The sequence below is a fragment of the Hyla sarda genome, chromosome 7 (assembly GCF_029499605.1).
Source record: "Hyla sarda isolate aHylSar1 chromosome 7, aHylSar1.hap1, whole genome shotgun sequence".
In the NCBI taxonomy this organism is placed as follows: domain Eukaryota; kingdom Metazoa; phylum Chordata; class Amphibia; order Anura; family Hylidae; genus Hyla; species Hyla sarda.
The window spans coordinates 25,926,488-25,944,752 of record NC_079195.1 but is presented as its reverse complement, the minus strand read 5'-3'; the positions used below and the strand labels follow the sequence as shown (position 1 = coordinate 25,944,752).

General features: G+C 41.8%; 1 protein-coding gene across 2 annotated transcripts in view; it reads right to left on the bottom strand.

Annotated features, from left to right (window-relative positions):
* LOC130281732 (transient receptor potential cation channel subfamily V member 6-like) overlaps nt 1-18,265 on the bottom strand; it is a 40,622-nt gene that overhangs the window by 6,409 nt on the left and 15,948 nt on the right. For both annotated transcript variants that reach the window (XM_056529295.1, XM_056529296.1), the window contains 11 exons: nt 14,202-14,299; nt 10,917-11,039; nt 9,129-9,269; nt 7,604-7,702; nt 6,491-6,654; nt 6,254-6,400; nt 5,779-5,991; nt 2,438-2,524; nt 1,310-1,386; nt 754-919; nt 21-87 (listed from right to left, as the gene is read on the bottom strand). In XM_056529295.1, coding sequence (XP_056385270.1) covers nt 21-87; nt 754-919; nt 1,310-1,386; nt 2,438-2,524; nt 5,779-5,991; nt 6,254-6,400; nt 6,491-6,654; nt 7,604-7,702; nt 9,129-9,269; nt 10,917-11,039; nt 14,202-14,299 — 1,382 coding nt within the window. The remainder of the gene's footprint in view (nt 1-20; nt 88-753; nt 920-1,309; nt 1,387-2,437; nt 2,525-5,778; nt 5,992-6,253; nt 6,401-6,490; nt 6,655-7,603; nt 7,703-9,128; nt 9,270-10,916; nt 11,040-14,201; nt 14,300-18,265) is intronic.

Below are 18,265 nucleotides of genomic sequence, written 5' to 3'. Positions count from 1 at the left end.
TCGCTATAAGCTTTGCTTACCCACACTGTAGCCGACAACCACCACGGCCATGAGCCAGCAAAATTTCAAAAGGTCACTGGCGGCTATCTGTATAATAGAAGAGAAAAGATGTTACTATTAGTAAAGATAAAGATCACAGATAGTGTGGAGAATTTATCATTGTGTGCCCTAGATAGGTGAAAAGTCACAAAATTTATGGAAAAATCTAGCACAAAAATTGTGCGACTTTTAAACACTGCACTTAGTTTGTCAAGTGGGTGGAGCTTGGTGTAAAACGGGCAAGAAAGAAGACATGGTCTTCTGCAATGCCGGCGCATCCTATGCAATTCTGCATTCGCCCCTCCCCTCAGCTGTCCAGGAGCAGACAGGAGAGGGCTGTGAAAATCTATGTCCCTGAGGAGGACTGAGGTGACAGGAGCGGGGCTGTGAAAATGTATGTCCTTCCTGCTGAAGGAGGTGCCAGGAGGGAAGTGTGTACGGGGCTGAGGGAGGTGCAGAGCTGCGTCCTGCCCAGCTCTGCCTTCCCCTCCCCTCACTGTATCTTCGGAAATCTCCGAACAGCTGAAGGGAGGAGCGAACACAGAACTGCATAGGATGCAGTTCTGCACCTCACACCGGATTTATCGCTACAAATTTTCTCATTGACTTTATATTGGTATTATGGTTTGGGCCTTTTTTTTTTTTTTTTTTTTTTTACTATATATAAAGAATACGGTACAATCATGTTACAGTTTACTTTTGATAGCCTTTTACCTTTCGTATCATGATAGTGAAGGGTCCCAGCATTTGGAAGCCTCGGGCAAAATACATAGAGTAACACCACCCCAGCACTAATGCCACCGACATGGGGACAACTTCTCCGTCAGTATCAGTCAAACGCATAGCAAGGATGATCAAGAGTAGAAGAGCGAAGCAAATTCTGTAAATATAGGAAACATGTTGTAGAAAGGGTTAAGATAAGTTGGGATTAGCTGCAGTTGTCTGTTTCATCTTAATATTGTAATGTACAGATTTAGCAGTGCTAAGTTTTTTTATTTGGTTTCATATGTAGAAATCTAACATAAAAATTGACCTAATGATCTGTAATAGGGTGTTAAAGTGGATGGAAGCTGAGCTGCAGTTACACAGCATGGACACAGCATGGAGCCATCTGCTTCTGATTCAGTTTTAATGTGTATGCTGAAGCCCCAGCTCTGATCAGCAGGGGTGTTAGGTGTTGGTACTAGACCGATCAGATATTAATGACCTATCCTGAAGATGGGTCGCTGATAAACTTTGCCTTGAAACTCAACTTAAGATATTATCTTACCTGATTACATTGAATGGATCCCTCCAGAATATATGGCTCCAGAAGTGCCTCAAACCCATTTTGTAGGCCTGTAACAGCTAGGAAAAATACAATCTTTATGAGAAATCTTGACCAATATGGTCTACCGTATTTTTTGCCAAAACTGGGGGGGAAGTTGGTGCATCTTATACGGCAAATACACATTAAAACCTGTCCTATTGCGGCGGTCCTTGCGACCATCAATGGCTGGGACCCGCGGCTAATACAGGACATCACCGATCGCGGTGATGCCCTGTATTAACCATTCAGACCGCCGCGTCTGAAGCGAAAGTGACACTAACCCGGCTGCTCAGTCGGGCTGTTCGGGACCGCCGTGGTGAAATCGCGGCGTCCCGAACAACTTACAGGACACCGGGAGGGACCTTACCTGCCTTCTCGGTGTCTGCTCTGTGCCGGGATCCCCTGCATGGCCGGCGATCTCCTTCGTCGCCATCACGTCGTTGCGCACGCCATGCCATCATCCAATAGGAGCGGCGTGCATAGCGGCATGCATAGCGGCATGCGTAGCGGCATGCGTAGCGACGTGATGGCGGCGATGGAGAGCTAGGATACCTGGCAGTAGAGACATTCCAGAGCGACGGAGACACCCGGGGACGCGGCGACAGTGATGGAGGGCGACATCCAGGGCAGCGGTGACGGGTCCGGAGCGGCAGGGACTCGTGAGTATTACCTCCTATACCAGTGGTCTTCAACCTGCTGACCTCCAACGGCTGTCCAGGCATGCTGGGAGTTGTAGTTTTGCAACATCTGGAGGTCCACAGGTTGAAGGTTCAGAATCTTTTTTTTCTAGATTTTCATGCTTTAAAATTGGGTGCCTCTTATATGCCGGAGCGTCTTATATGGTGAAAAATACAGTAATTGACCCATCTGTAGACAAAAGAACCCTCCAACAAGACTGGGCTCTAATGCAATATCACCCATGACCAACATGGGACTACAGGTCCCGTCCATCTCACAAATGTTCGTAGCTTAGTTCCTACTGTCACTGTCTTCAGAGGTTTGTCACAAATAAACTGTTTATGATGTAGCATGAGGGCATGTATTTGTATAAATAAAGACTTACACACGTTTCTAGAGAACCCTTCTCACCTCGCTCATCGAAAGTATGAGAGCTCCAATGACCGAAATGACCTCACCAACAAGTCTTAGATGATCATCGTATGTCAAATAAGCTTCCTAGAATATAAAACAAGCAAAAGGCGCTTACTGTGTGAATCCTTCCAGTGAAAGAGAAAAAAGTTAGGTGAGTCAACCACTGATTCACCTGGATGGGTTGTGCACTTACCGGCACAACACATACAAAGATAAACACCACGCTCCAGGCGTGAGAAAATGCATATGACTCCAAACTTCACCAACAAAGAGGATCCAACATGCGCTGCCTCACCAAAGAGAGAGGATGCAGTACTGGACAAATAGGTTTATTCTCTTAAAAGTAATACAACTTTTTTCAAGTACAAGAAACAAATGGGGAGGGGGCAGGTGTAAACACACACTCCTCCCATACCTAAGGTCACATGATCGCAAAAAAAACGTTACATCACCTTTAAGTTTTTTTTCCATTACATGGAAAAAAAGTATTTAAAAATAAAACACTTATAAAAATATAAATATGTGGGCATACTAGATACACATGCAACTTAATATACACAACAGTGTATGGGGATCTCTGCAGACGCACACATCTATGGACCTAAATGCACAGAGAGTATGCCCCTACACAAATCCACATGCATAAAAAATAAAATGAATGTCCAAAAATACATATAAAAATTCTGATCAGAATACCTCCATGAAGCCAGTGATTTCAAAGACGTTAAATAGTGGTTCTTTTAATTGTCTCATTAAGACCATCAGGGGTTATTGTGTTGAACATAAAAATCCAGTATGACTCCCTATTGATAAGAGTCTGGAATCTATTAGTAATCACGGCTGGTACAGTTTCATTAATGGATAGTTGTAAAACATTGATTTCCCCGTCATGTTTTAAAAAAAATTTGCGAAACGCCATTCTTCCTAAAGGTGTTCTGAATATTCTCTCTGTGTTTATTCATTTTCTGGCTCACAGTCTGAACTCTGTGCCAAATGTACTGACAGCCACAATCACATGTTAGCAGATAAATTACATATTGTGAACCACAATCCAATCTGTCTGTAACTGGTAAGTACTGACCGGTAGAATTTAACTGCAATGTCCGGTCGCCGGATGAGGAGATCCATAAGCAACATAGGCAGCGATTGCTGCTGCACCGGAATGTCCCCTTCTGCCCATCACCTGACAAAGTCAAGTGAATGGAAGGAGGTTTTGGATCACTTGACCCGATCCTAGTCACTTGACCCGATCTACTAGGAGCTAGAATCTACTAGGAGCTAGAATACTTTTCAAATTCCTGGCCTGTCGGTAAGTAAAAGCAGGTTTTGGTGGTATGAGTTATTTTTAGAACTGGGTCTATTTTTTTTATACAGCCCAATGTTTCTGAATAATATGTTTTCTTTTAAAAAAACGGAATTTAAATTTGTAATAAAATTGAAACGGAACTTATTATGATTATTATGGGTTATATTGGAAGAAGCAGAGGGGATCGGTTGAACCAATTGTTGTTGTTTTAAAGGATACATTTTTTTATATGCATCTTTTAAAACTTTTTTAGTGTACCTTTTATTTAAAAACCTTTTTTTGAAGAACTTTAGATTGTTGAACAAAATCTTTCTCAGTGGTGCAATTTTTTTGTACCCTACGGTATTGACCTTAGGGTATATTGTAGATCCATTTGTGATAGTGACAACTCCTTGTGTCTAACAGACTATTTACATCCACCATTTTGAAGGGGGTGCGGGTCTGAATCCCCCCCCTCTGGGCTCCTATAAATGTCTAAGTGCAAAAACACCATGTGAGAAGAAGAAATATTTAAAGTGAAGGAAAGACCCCAAGAATTGTGATTGTGATTGTCCAGTACTGCATCCTCTCTCTGTGGTGAGGCAGCGCACATTGCATCCTCTTTGTTGGTGAAGTTTGGAGTCATATGCAAATAAGCTTCCTAGGAACTGAAGCGAGACATTATATAAGGTCAAGGAAACCCAATGATAAAGCCAGAGGTTAGGCCTATAGGATCCTCTTAAATGGTCAGTTTAAATACAACAATGTAAGGGTTTATTGTCCTGACTCAATTTCTCAGCATAATTACAGAGAATCCGACTAGGGATAGGACTAAAATTGAGCAAACTTACTGTGTTTGTATGAGCCGAACCTGGCGGCTTGGCCGTTAACTACTTTAGTCTGCATAAATTAATTCCTCATTCAAAATGCTCCAATAATCAAATGCCAAGCCGCCAGGTTTGGGCTCGGAAAAACTTACTGTATGATCCCTTAACTCTAGATAGGACAAGTTTTCTTGGTATCAAAATGGGCCCAGTACTCTTAGATGCATGAAAGCTAAAGTATTCCTTTCATTTTTCAATTCAGGGCCAGTTGACGACTATAACATGTATATGTGGATGATATTTTTGCATCTTTTCTCAGATCTCTATTCCACCTCTTGCTTTATCAAATGCCTATATACTCTTTAATGTATATATATATATATATATATATATATATATATAGCCTAATAACCAATTATTCACCCTTTTCAACTAGCCAATTGCTTGTAGTAGACCTTTTTTTCCCCCAATCGCATTAAAGGTCAGCACTCATCATACACCATACATGGACTTTCTGGACTAGAACCTTCATCTACTCCTTCTAGACCAGAACCTCCCTTTACTCTTTCAAGAGTAAAACCTCCACCTACACTTTCTGGACTAGATCCTCCACCTACTCTTTCTAGACTACAACCTTCACATACTCTTTCTACACTAAAACCTCCATCTTCTCTTTCTAAACTAGAACCTTGATCTACTGTACTCTTTCTACTCTAGAACCTTAATCTACTCTTTCTAGACTAGAACTTCGGTCTACTCTTTCTAGACTAGAATCACCATCTACTCTTTCTAGACTAGAACCCCCATCTTCTCTTTCTAGATTAGAACCTCTGTCTACTCTTTCTAGACTTGAACCTCCATCTTCTCTTTCTAGAGCAGAATCTTGATCTACTATTTTTAGACTAGAACCTTGATCTACTCTTTCTACACTAGAACCTTGATCTACTCTTTCTAGATTAGAACCTTCATCTATCCTTTCTAGACTAGAACCTTCATCTACTCTTCCCTGACCAATATATTAATCTGGTCCATTGTTGTTTTAACTCAACAGGTTACTGTATAAAGAAGGACTGTGAAAAGTAGTGGACCAGGACATGTAAAACCCTTGTGTCCATTGTAAGGCAGTTTAGCTCTTTGACAGTGTGGGCCTGTCTTCTGACCACCTTAGATGGGTGATCATCTTGGATAGATACCAAAAATGGATTTCACAAGTGTCCCTTGTGACCCACCTGCAGAGTTTTCTGAACTAACAGAGTAATGTCTCTGGGGTCTGTGGTATTTGTTGTCCGAGGCTTCAGAGGACGGTTGGCACAACATACAGAGACACAGATCATATATAGGATGTAGACTAAGCCCAGGAATCGGGTGTATGGACGTCCAGTTGAATTCCATTTCTTTTGCAGTAGCTCCTTAACTGGAGGAATGTTGAGTATTTTATGAGCCTATGATATAAAAGACATGAAGATTGTCAGATAGGAACTTTACCAGGACAAGTATGAGGTTGGTTGTGGTTACTTCATTCTAGGATATATTTGATCATATTGGTTGGTGTGGTAGACATGGGGCTGTATTAGGGTATGTTCACATGTGCATATTTTGATTCAGATTTTTTGCAGTTAATTTTGCCTCCTAATGACTTCAATCAGTAACAAGCAACAAGCAACAACAACATAGAAAAATGGAGTCTATATTACTTTGTCTTACCTTACTCTTGTTGGCTGATACAATAAGCTCAAGCACGGATTGCTGATCGTCCCATGAATCGATTTCCGACAAGTCATACATCATGGTGGTGACAGGACCAAATGTATAATGGATTTTTCTTTTCTTTTGAATTAAGTGCTGGAACATCTGTCACAAGTTAATATATGAAAATCAGATTTCTGTGTTTACCAAGATGGACCATGTATGACCAAGAAACCAAGAATTGTTACAACTCACAATCACATTTCCTTCTACAACGGACAACTTCAGCGGTGTGAGTCCCTGTACATTTGGAATGTCCATTGGAGTCTTTCCACAATCTTGTGATAGGAGGAAGTCAAACATCAGGCACGATAGATGTTTGTTGGGTTGAAGAACAAGGATGTGCAGAACCGTGTTACCTTGGAAGATTATAAAGACAATAGAAATGGCATTGAGAAGTGTGTAGGCCAGTGGTGCAATAATCAAAACTAATAGAAGATTCCTATAGAGGACAAAAGAATGAGGCGACCCCTAATATTAAAAACAAGATATGCTAAACTAAAGGGAATCTTTCATCTGTATTTGTTTCTAGGAGTAACAGAAATCACTAGATAGCTGTTAGGGTATAAAAGCAAACTCTACCTTTCCTAGAGCTGATGGCGGTTGCAAAACCTATAAAATGTATTTTTTACTTCTCATGTGTCATGGAGGCGGGACTAAGCTGCTCTGGTGCCAAAGCCTGGCACACCTCCCAGCACTTCTTAAAGGGATACTCCAGTTGAAAACAAATTTTTCCGAATCAACTGGTGCCAGAAAGTTAAACATATTTGTAAATTACTTTTATTAAAAAATATTAATCCTTCCAGTACTTATCAGCTGCTGTATGTTCCAGAGGAAGTTGTGTAGGTCTTTTCTGTCTTACCACAATGCTCTCTGCTGACATCTCTGCCTGTGTGAGGAACTGTCCATGGAGGAAGTAAATCCCCACAGCAAAACTCTCCTGCTCTGGACAGTTCCTGACATGAAGGCCCACAGCCCAAGCAGAATAGAAAAAAAAATACTGAATAGAAAAAAATGATAGTGGCACTCACCCTTCTGTATCTTCTTGTCTTTTTAACAAAAAAAAAGTGTGCAGTAGGGGGATAAAAACACATGGGAGCACTACCTGGTGGCAACAGCTGTCTCTTACGTCAGCACACACTTCTTCGGGCCGATGGATATCGTTGGCCTGAAGAAGTGCTTGTTGACACAGGAATCGGCTGTTGCCGCCAAGGAGCGCTCCTGTGCTGCACTGTTTTTAGCTGCACTTTTTGTAGCAATCGCTACTATTCTGCTTTTAGATCCACAAAAAATCCAAGATATACTTACCCCAAGAATCTTTGGCTTGGATATCAGCTCCATAATCTAGAAGTATCTTCACAATCTCTGTGTCTCCCACACATGCTGCAAAGGACAGTATGTGCTCTCCTAAAAGATATGTGAGCCTATTTCAAATCCATGTATTAAGGCATATACTAGGTGAACATTCACACAGTACTCTTTAAAGGGGTACTCTGCTGCTAGACATCTTATCCCCTATCCAAAAGATAGGGGGTGAGATGTCTAATCGCGGCGGACCCGCTCCTGGGGCACCCTCGATCTCCCACAGCACCCAATGTTCTAAACAAATGTCGGGTTCCTGCAGCAGTGGTTGTGACATCACGGACCCACCCCCTCGTTCTTTAATACCACGCCCACTCCATTCATGCCTATGGGAGAGGGCGTGTCTGCTGACACGCCCCCTCCCATAGACATTAATGGAGGGGGCATGGTGTGACGACTTAAGGGGGCGAGGCCATGAAATCACAATCACGGTCTCTGGCTCCGAGCGTTATTAACAAAATGTTCAGAATGCTGGAGCACCAGAGAAGCCGTTTAAGCCTTTCCTGCATTACACTGTACATTTTCAGGTATGGGGGGGGGGGAATAATACCCACAGAGGAAATCGCAAGAACACAAGAATAATAGAAATCAGACATCCTATTGCATTAGCTGGAATCAGAAATAACACTCAGCTCTTAGAGATCAAAGTTTTTATGATCGAAAAATGGCACCCACAGCAAATCCTTATGCTTGCGTAACCCCGGTCCCCCTAGCTCTGTCCAGTCTCCTGATTGGAGCAGGACCTGACCATCCAGCCAATTACGGGGTGAGACAGGACAACGCTGCAGCCAGAGATTGGCTAAACCGTCAGGTCCTGCACCAAGTTCTTGTCTTAGAAGCAGGAAGAAGATTGGATAACTAGACAGAGTCGGACGGGAGCTGCGGGGGACCAGGGGTACGTAAGTATAATTTTTTTTCCCTATTTTTTACAGGTCCCAGCAAGATAAGAATTTTTTTTTAAGGTTTTTTTTAAGTATTATGTAAAATATATTTATTAGAACCTTTCAACTAACCTTTGGCCCCAGCTGCCCAGAGCACTGCAACCAAAGGGGCCCATTGCTATCTAATCTCCATTAATTCCCTTTTAAAGGGGTACTCCACCCCTAGACATCTTATCCCCTATCCAAAGAATAGGGGATAAGATGTCTGATCACGGGGGTCCCCAGCGATCTCGGCTGCAGCACCCCAGACATCTGGTGCACGGAGCGAACTTTGCTCTATGCCGGATGAAAGGCGATGCAGGGCGGAGGCTAGTGACATCATGGCCACACCCCCTCAATACAAGTCTATTGGAGGGGGCATGATGGCCGTCACGCCCCTCCTATAGACTTACATTGAGGGGGCGTGGCCATGACATCACGAGCGGGGTGTGGTTGTGACGTCATGAGCCTCTGGAGCTGCACCAAACAAAGGAGGAAATGTCCCAGATGTCCCTTGCTAAGAAATGTTCTATTCATGTCTCTGCACTCACCAAAGTAAAAGAGATTCTTATTATTAAGTGCAAAGAATGTCCCTGTAGCTCGAGGGGAAGAGACGTCAGCTCCTCTATGTATCAGGGTGAGAACCAGGTTTATGTTCTGATTGACAGCAGCCATATGTAATGCCGTCTGACCTGGGAAACAACACAGATATATCAATACATCAATAAGCAAATATGTTGTTTAATGAGCGCTATAAAGTGTTGTCTGGGGCACACTTTTTCATATATGCTTCTATCTCCTTTCAAAATGAGCTGTCTCAGCAGTAGTGATGAGCGGCAGGGGCCATATTTCAATTTGCGATATTTCACAAATATATGGACGAATATTTGTCCTATGTTCGCGAAATTTGCATATTCACTAAGTTCGTTCTCTTTTATTTTTCCATGCTAAAATTCATAATAAAATTAACATAATGCGCAAGCGCAATTATATCTTTCACCAAAAAAAAAGGGAGGGATCAGTGTCCTCTGACAGTAAGTGGCGATATTCGCATATATTTGGAAAAAAAAAAATGAATATTCATCATTACAAATATATATCACTATATTCTAAATATTTGCAAAATCACTAAGTGCCGATATTCGTGGTAAATATTTTATATTTCAAATATTCGCGCACAACACTACTCAGCAGGAGCTGACTGCTACCCTGTAATATTCTTTTTCATATGGGCAGTATAATAGTAGTTATGTTCTTGTATATATTAGCAGTATTATAGTAGTTATATTCTTGTATATAGGGGCAGTATTATAGTAGTTATATTCTTGTATATAGGAGCAGTATTATAGTAGTTATATTCTTGTATATAGGAGCAGTATTATAGTATTTATATTCTTGTCTATAGGATCAGTATTATAGTAGTTATATTCTTGTACATAGGAACAGTATTATAGTAGTTATATTCTTGTATATAGGAGCAGTATTATAGTAGTTATATTCTTGTATATAGGAGCAGTATTATAGTAGTTATATTCTTGTATATAGAAGCAGTATTATAGTAGTTATATTCTTGTATATAGGAGGCAGTATTATAGTAGTTATATTCTTGTATATAGGAGCAGTATTATAGTAGTTATATTCTTGTATATAGGAGCAGTATTATAGTAGTTATATTCTTGTACATAGGAACAGTATTATAGTAGTTATATTCTTGTATATAGGAGCAGTATTATAGTAGTTATATTCTTGTATATAGGAGCAGTATTATAGTAGTTATATTCTTGTGTATATAGGAGCAGTATTATAGTAGTAGTTATATTCTTATATATAGGGGGCAGTATTATAGAAGTTATATTCTTGTATATTGGAGCAGTATTATAGAAGTTATATTCTTGTACATAGGAGCAGTATTATAGTAGTTATATTCTTGTATATAGGAGGTAGTATTATTGTAGTTACATTCGTGTACTTATTATTTTTGTACATAGCAGGAGCTATTCTTAGTGATTTCCTCTCGGCCAAACATGGTTTTTATTAAGTGAGTAGTTGGAATTTAACTTCAACAGACCTCATTGGTAGTGACCTTTCTCTCATGTGAACAAAGGTTGAGGATTTTTATTTCCCCTGATATCTGCCATTGGTAAAGAATCTGGTAACACAATACAGTAAGTGTTTTGGCCAAATCAGCTAAAGTCAAAAGGTCTGACTGACATCTACCTAAAAACACAGCAGTGGAGGACTATTACTATGGTTTGGAATGGTAGGATAACATTATTAGATAAAAGTATAAGCAACAAAACTATAAACCACACAACAATATCTATGCAGACAGCGTCTACCTTTATAGAGGCTGGAGGCCATCGGCTCATTGATTAGCTGAGGAGCCTCATCCAGTAGAATCTCCACAGCTTCCAGGTTTTCATACTGGACCGCCAAGTGTAATGCCGTCTCCCCCACCGCACCTGTTTAGGTATCCACAAAGAGTTAAAACAATAGAGTTTTCCAAATTGTATATACAGTAGAATTACTGAATTCTCACAGATAACAGATTCTAGCCATCATACCCCACTGGATTTATTTTTTTAGACATGAGAAAAAGGCCATCCATTTTCAATTTTATGGTAACATAAAAAAACATTAAAAAAAGATTCCACCCCCAGGAATCAATAGCTTGTAGGAGCAATTACGGTACTTAAAGTAATGTTTTTTTTGTAAGACTTCATCAGTCTCTCTCATAGTTCCACAATGTTATGTCGGTTGAGGATTGTGGGAATTGGTTCATTCACAGCTCTCTGAGGCCGGGTTCAGACTGAGGAATTTCTAAGCATAATTCTGCTAAGAAATTATAAATTTGGAAAATCAGGTGCAGCAGAATCCTATTGCTGTCAATAAGATTTAGCTGAACACAGTACACTACAGAATTTAGTGGAGCTTCCTCTGCTGAAATTCTGACACCAAAAGTGCGATCTAACTCATGGCGGAATCCAGACAGAATATATTGCCGTCTATCTTGAAATTCTTTAGTATGAACCCAGACAAAAGGGCCTATTACAAAAATGTAATTGGGTTCAAGGGGTACCCTGCTCCTAGACATGTTATCCCCTCCAAAGGATAGGGGATAAGATGTCTGATTGTGGGGTCCCTCCTCTGGGACCGCCCTTGATCTCAGGGCTGGCGCTGCAGCTCTCTGAACACAATAGATTGGAGCTTTCGTGCTCATGACTAGTGTTGAGCACGAATATTCGTAATGCTAATTTTTATCGCAAATATTGGCACTTCGCGATTTCGAGAATATTTAGAATATAGTTCTATATATTGGCAATGACGAATATTCATTTTTTGCGTGTTCTTTTTTCACATGCAAATTTTTCTGCAAATTTGCCATGCAAATTTTCTCATATGGTAATTTCGCGAACATAGGACGAATAATCGGCAATATATTCACAAAATATCGCAAATTCAAATATGGCCCCTGCCGCTCATCACTATTCATGACATCACTCCACGCCCCCTCCATTCATGCCTATGGGAGGGGTGTGATGGCTAGTACATAGCCGTCACGTCTCTTCCCATAAATGTGAATGGAGGGGACATGATGGCTGTGGTTGTCCGTCATCCGGCTAGGAGCGAAGTTTGCTCTGTCCACTGGATGACTGGGGTGCTAGTGGCGACCCCATGTAATAAGACATTGTATCCCCTATCCAAAAGAAAAGATGTCTAGGGGCGGAGTACCCCTTTAAGGTCTAGACTTTGACTGGAAATTTTATTGTGCAGAAATTTCGTCCATATGCATTCTGATAATGTGTAGCCATCTTGTTCTATAACAGACATCAAAGTCAAAATTTTCAATTACTTGAATTCATCAAGTTGCAATTAAGGAAGAAACAATAATGAAATAGGTAATGCAAACACATGGAGAAAAGAGCGGAGCAACTCACCCGGTAAGTAGATGGCAGCAGGATAGTTCACTTCATGTCCATACGGTGAATAGGCAGGGAGGCAATAGATGGAAACGGTGGAATCAGGTATCGCTCCACAGCCGTATCACACTGTTAGGTGCTTCGTCAGGCCCCTGCAGGGGCCTGACAAAGCACCTAACGGTGTGATACAGCTGTGGCCCGACGCCTGATTCCCCCGTTTCCATCTACCGCATCCCTGCCTATTCACCACATGGACGTGAAGTGAGGGGCCTGACGAAGCAGCGCAGGGGCCTGACGAAGCACCTGACGGTGTGATACAGCTGTGGCCCGACGCCTGATTCCCCCGTTTCCTTCTACCGCATCCCTGCCTATTCACCGTATGGATGTGAAGTGAGGGGCCTGACAAAGCTGCGCATGGGCCTGACAAATCACCTAACGGTGTGATACGGCTGTGGCCCGACGCCAGATTCCCCCGTTTCCATGTACCGCCTCTCTGCCTATTCACCATATGGACGTGAAGTGAGAAGCCTGACGAAGCAGCGCAGGGGCCTGACGAAGCACCTAACGTGTGATATGGCTGTGACCCGATGCCTGATTCCCCCGTTCCCATCTACCACATCCCTGCCTATTCACCGTATGGATGTGAAGTGAGGGGCCTGACGAAGTACCTAACAGTGTGATACGGCTGTGGCCCGACGCCTGATTCACCCATTTCCATCTACCGCCTCCCTGCCTATTCACCGTATGGACATAAAGTGAACTATCTGCTGCCATCTATTTACCAGGTGAGTTACTCCGCTCTTTTCTCCATGTGTTGCATTATATATTTCTTCATTCAACGCGTGTAACACCCTCCCACCTTGCGCATGCACTGGCTGTAATAATTACAGGGAAGATCCTAGCGGAACACTTAGTGGCAGTGCCGAACTTTACTTTTGTGATCACAATAATAAAATAGACTCCACAGGCATTGAAGATAAGGATTTTACTGCCTAAAATATTCAGAGCTGTAAACACGAATAAAACTTTTATTGGTACTATATAAAAGTAGATGAGCGAACCCGGTAACCCTCACTATAGTGCACAAGTCATTTCCAGACATTGGTAAAAATAGACCTTTCTGCCAATAAAGGGGTACTCCAGTGGAAAACATAGATATATTTTTTTTCCAAATCAACTGGTGCCAGAAAGTTAAACAGATTTGTAAATTACTTCTATTAAAACATCTTAATCCTTCCAGTACTTATCAGCTGCTGAATGCTCCAGAGGAAGTTGTGTAGTTCATTCCATTCTGACTACAGTGCTCTCTGCTGACACCTCTGTCCATGTCAGTAAATGTCCAAAGTAGGAGCAAATCCCCATAGCAAACCTATCCTGCTCTGGACAGTTCCTGACATGGACAGAGGTGTCAGCAGAGAGCACTGTGGTCAAACAGAAAAGAACTACACAACTTCCCCTGGAGCATACAGCAGCTGATAAGTACTGGAAGGATTCATATTTTTATATAGAAGTAATTTATAAATCTGTTTAACTTTCTGGCACCAGTGGATTTGAAAAAAATTGTTTTCCGCCAGAGTACCCCTTTAAGTTGAATTGCGTATACCTTAGCTAAGACTATTGATCTTACACGTCGTATTTCGCAGGATTTGGCCATATTCCTGTTATGGTATAATGTTCCATCACTTAATTCTTGTGGTTACTCACCTCTCTGAAATGGATCACACGTCTCATCTTCCAGAAGTTCCTTTAATAGTTGAATGTCATTTTCCTTTGCCGCTCGTAGGAGCGGAAGATCTTGAATCCTTAGATAGAAAAGGAAGCTTAGTTATTAATATTAAAGGACTATATGAGAGGTATTTTTATTAGAAAAAGACACAATATAAGAACCAAGATGCATGGGGGGAGAGAAAAAGAGATGCAGGGGGCGCTCCCTGTAATAGTGTATTCACTGATGTGCACCCTTCACCACACCAATCAGTGATATACTGACCTTAGGAGGGCCGCACTAAAACTTGAGCATTCCTTACGACGTGGATAATGACCTTTAGTATGAGCTGCAGCTCTCCCACCGGCATCGGACTTCTATGTAAGAAGCCGAAAGGAAATGCAGGAAAACAATGGAAAAAAAAGCCGGGCTAATGGAGGCGCTGCTCAGATGTCGAATTGACGGAGAGACTCATGCGGTACAGGATAACGGTTTTTATTAATGATATAAGGACAACGCGTTTCGGCATCTTCTGATGCCTTCCTCAGGTCCACTTAACTGTTCCCCAAACCCTCACTGAACACCAATGAAGTTTGGGGAACTGTTAAGTGGACCTGAGGAAGGCATCAGCAGATGCCGAAACGCGTTGTTCTAATATCATTAATAAAAATCGTTATCCTGTACCGCCTGAGTCTCTCCGTCAATTCGACATCTGAGCAGCGCCTCCATTAGCCCGCCTTTTTTTCCCATTGTTTCCCTGCAATATAAGAACCACTGATACCTTATGAAACCATATGATACACTATATTTGTAACATTAGTAGATTTTTGCAGAAGCAGCAAAAGACATGCAATGCTTCTCTCTGTAGAGTTGTATTCAAATGACGAGTCTTTTACTAGAAATGTTGTGATCTTGTATAATATTGAATCACAGGATAAAGCAACCCTGCTAATGATCAGATTAGATTAGCTCCATAGAGCTAGACAAATATCAGGAGAAATAGCAGTCAGAGACAGCAATCCATCACTGACTGTACAGAAATCCTCCCTGTCTATACAGTTTGTTTATAGATACTCCATATACCAAGGCTAAGAATACTCCATATATATCGGAGGCTGAGGATATACCATACACTAGAAGAATATACCATACACTGGGTCTAAGGATATCCCATACACAGGGACTCAGGATACATCCAACACCAGGACTAGGGATACTTCATACACTGGGACTAAGAATAATCCATACACCAGGACTAAGAATACTACACCATACACTGGGCTAAGGATCATCCAAACACGGGGACTAAGGATACACCATACACTGGGACTGGAAAAACTCAGGGAACGTGCCAGCTTCAGTGCATAAAGAGGGAAACACATCATCATGTAGCAATTTCCAGTGGCCTACATGATGATGTGTTTCCCTCTTTATGCACTGAAGCTGCACGTTCCCTGAGTTTTTCCAGCAATATGGTGACCACCACATTATGGTGTCAGGTCCGAGCATTCCTAGATGAACAGTTTCCTGGAAAGTGGATTGGTCATCATGGGCCAGTTGAATGGCCCCCAAGGTCTCCCGATCTGACCCCCTTAGACGTTTATCTTTGGGGTCATCTGAAGGCAATTGTCTATGCTGTGAAGATACGAGATGTGCAGCACCTGAAACTACGGATACTGGAAGCCTATGCTAGCATTTCTCCTGCGGTGTATATAGTAGTATATAGCAGTGTATACGGATACTGGAAGCCTGTGCTAGCATTTCTCCTGCGGTGTATATAGTAGTATATAGCAGTGTATACGGATACTGGAAGCCTGTGCTAGCATTTCTCCTGTGGTGTATATAGTAGTATATAGCAGTGTATACAGATACTGGAAGCCTGTGCTAGCATTTCTCCTGCGGTGTATATAGTAGTATATAGCAGTGTATACGGATACTGGAAGCCTGTGCTAGCATTTCTCCTGTGGTGTATATAGTAGTATATAGCAGTGTATATCGATACTGGAAGCCTGTGCTAGCATTTCTCCTGCGGTGTATATAGTAGTATATAGCAGTGTATACGGTTACTGGAAGCCTGTGCTAGCATTTCTCCTGCGGTGTATATAGTAGTATATAGCAGTGTATACGGTTACTGGAAGCCTGTGCTAGCATTTCTCCTGCGGTGTATATAGTAGTATATAGCAGTGTATACGGATACTGGAAGCCTGTGCTAGCATTTCTCCTGCAGTGTATATAGTAGTATATAGCAGGGTATACGGATACTGGAAGCCTGTGCTAGCATTTCTCCTGCGGTGTATATAGTAGTATATAGCAGTGTATACGGTTACTGGAAGCCTGTGCTAGCATTTCTCCTGCGGTGTATATAGTAGTATATAGCAGTGTATACGGATACTGGAAGCCTGTGCTAGCATTTCTCCTGCAGTGTATATAGTAGTATATAGCAGGGTATACGGATACTGGAAGCCTGTGCTAGCATTTCTCCTGCGGTGTATATAGTAGTATATAGCAGGGTATACGGATACTGGAAGCCTGTGCTAGCATTTCTCCTGCGGTGTATATAGTAGTATATAGCAGTGTATACGGATACTGGAAGCCTGTGCTAGCATTTCTCCTGTGGTGTATATAGTAGTATATAGCAGTGTATACAGATACTGGAAGCCTGTGCTAGCATTTCTCCTGCGGTGTATATAGTAGTATATAGCAGTGTATACGGATACTGGAAGCCTGTGCTAGCATTTCTCCTGCGGTGTATATAGTAGTATATAGCAGTGTATATCGATACTGGAAGCCTGTGCTAGCATTTCTCCTGCGGTGTATATAGTAGTATATAGCAGTGTATACGGTTACTGGAAGCCTGTGCTAGCATTTCTCCTGCGGTGTATATAGTAGTATATAGCAGTGTATACGGTTACTGGAAGCCTGTGCTAGCATTTCTCCTGCGGTGTATATAGTAGTATATAGCAGTGTATACGGATACTGGAAGCCTGTGCTAGCATTTCTCCTGCAGTGTATATAGTAGTATATAGCAGGGTATACGGATACTGGAAGCCTGTGCTAGCATTTCTCCTGCGGTGTATATAGTAGTATATAGCAGTGTATACGGTTACTGGAAGCCTGTGCTAGCATTTCTCCTGCGGTGTATATAGTAGTATATAGCAGTGTATACGGATACTGGAAGCCTGTGCTAGCATTTCTCCTGCAGTGTATATAGTAGTATATAGCAGGGTATACGGATACTGGAAGCCTGTGCTAGCATTTCTCCTGCGGTGTATATAGTAGTATATAGCAGGGTATACGGATACTGGAAGCCTGTGCTAGCATTTCTCCTGCGGTGTATATAGAAGTATATAGCAGTGTATACGGATACTGGAAGCCTGTGCTAGCATTTCTCCTGCGGTGTATATAGTAGTATATAGCAGTATATACGGATACTGGAAGCCTGTGCTAGCATTTCTCCTGCGGTGTATATAGTAGTATAAAGCAGTGTATACGGATACTGGAAGCCTGTGCTAGCATTTCTCCTGCGGTGTATATAGTAGTATATAGCAGTGTATACGGATACTGGAAGCCTGTGCTAGCATTTCTCCTGCGGTGTATATAGTAGTATATAGCAGTGTATACGGATACTGGAAGCCTGTGCTAGCATTTCTCCTGCGGTGTATATAGTAGTATATAGCAGTGTATACGGATACTGGAAGCCTGTGCTAGCATTTCTCCTGCGGTGTATATAGTAGTATATAGCAGTGTATACGGATACTGGAAGCCTGTGCTAGCATTTCTCCTGCGGTGTATATAGTAGTATATAGTAGTATATAGAGAAGAGGGATGCATTGACAATCCAACACAATGGGCAGCACATTGAACACATTTTATAAGTGGTCCGAAAAAACTAAAGTTGGATTCAAAATGGCTGACTTCAAAATGGCCGCCAAGGTCACCACCCATCTTGAAAAGTTTCCCCCCTCACATATACTAATGTGCCACAAACAGGAAGTTAATATCACCAACCATTCCCATTTTATTAAGGTGTATCTAAATAAATGGCCCGCCCTATATACACTGT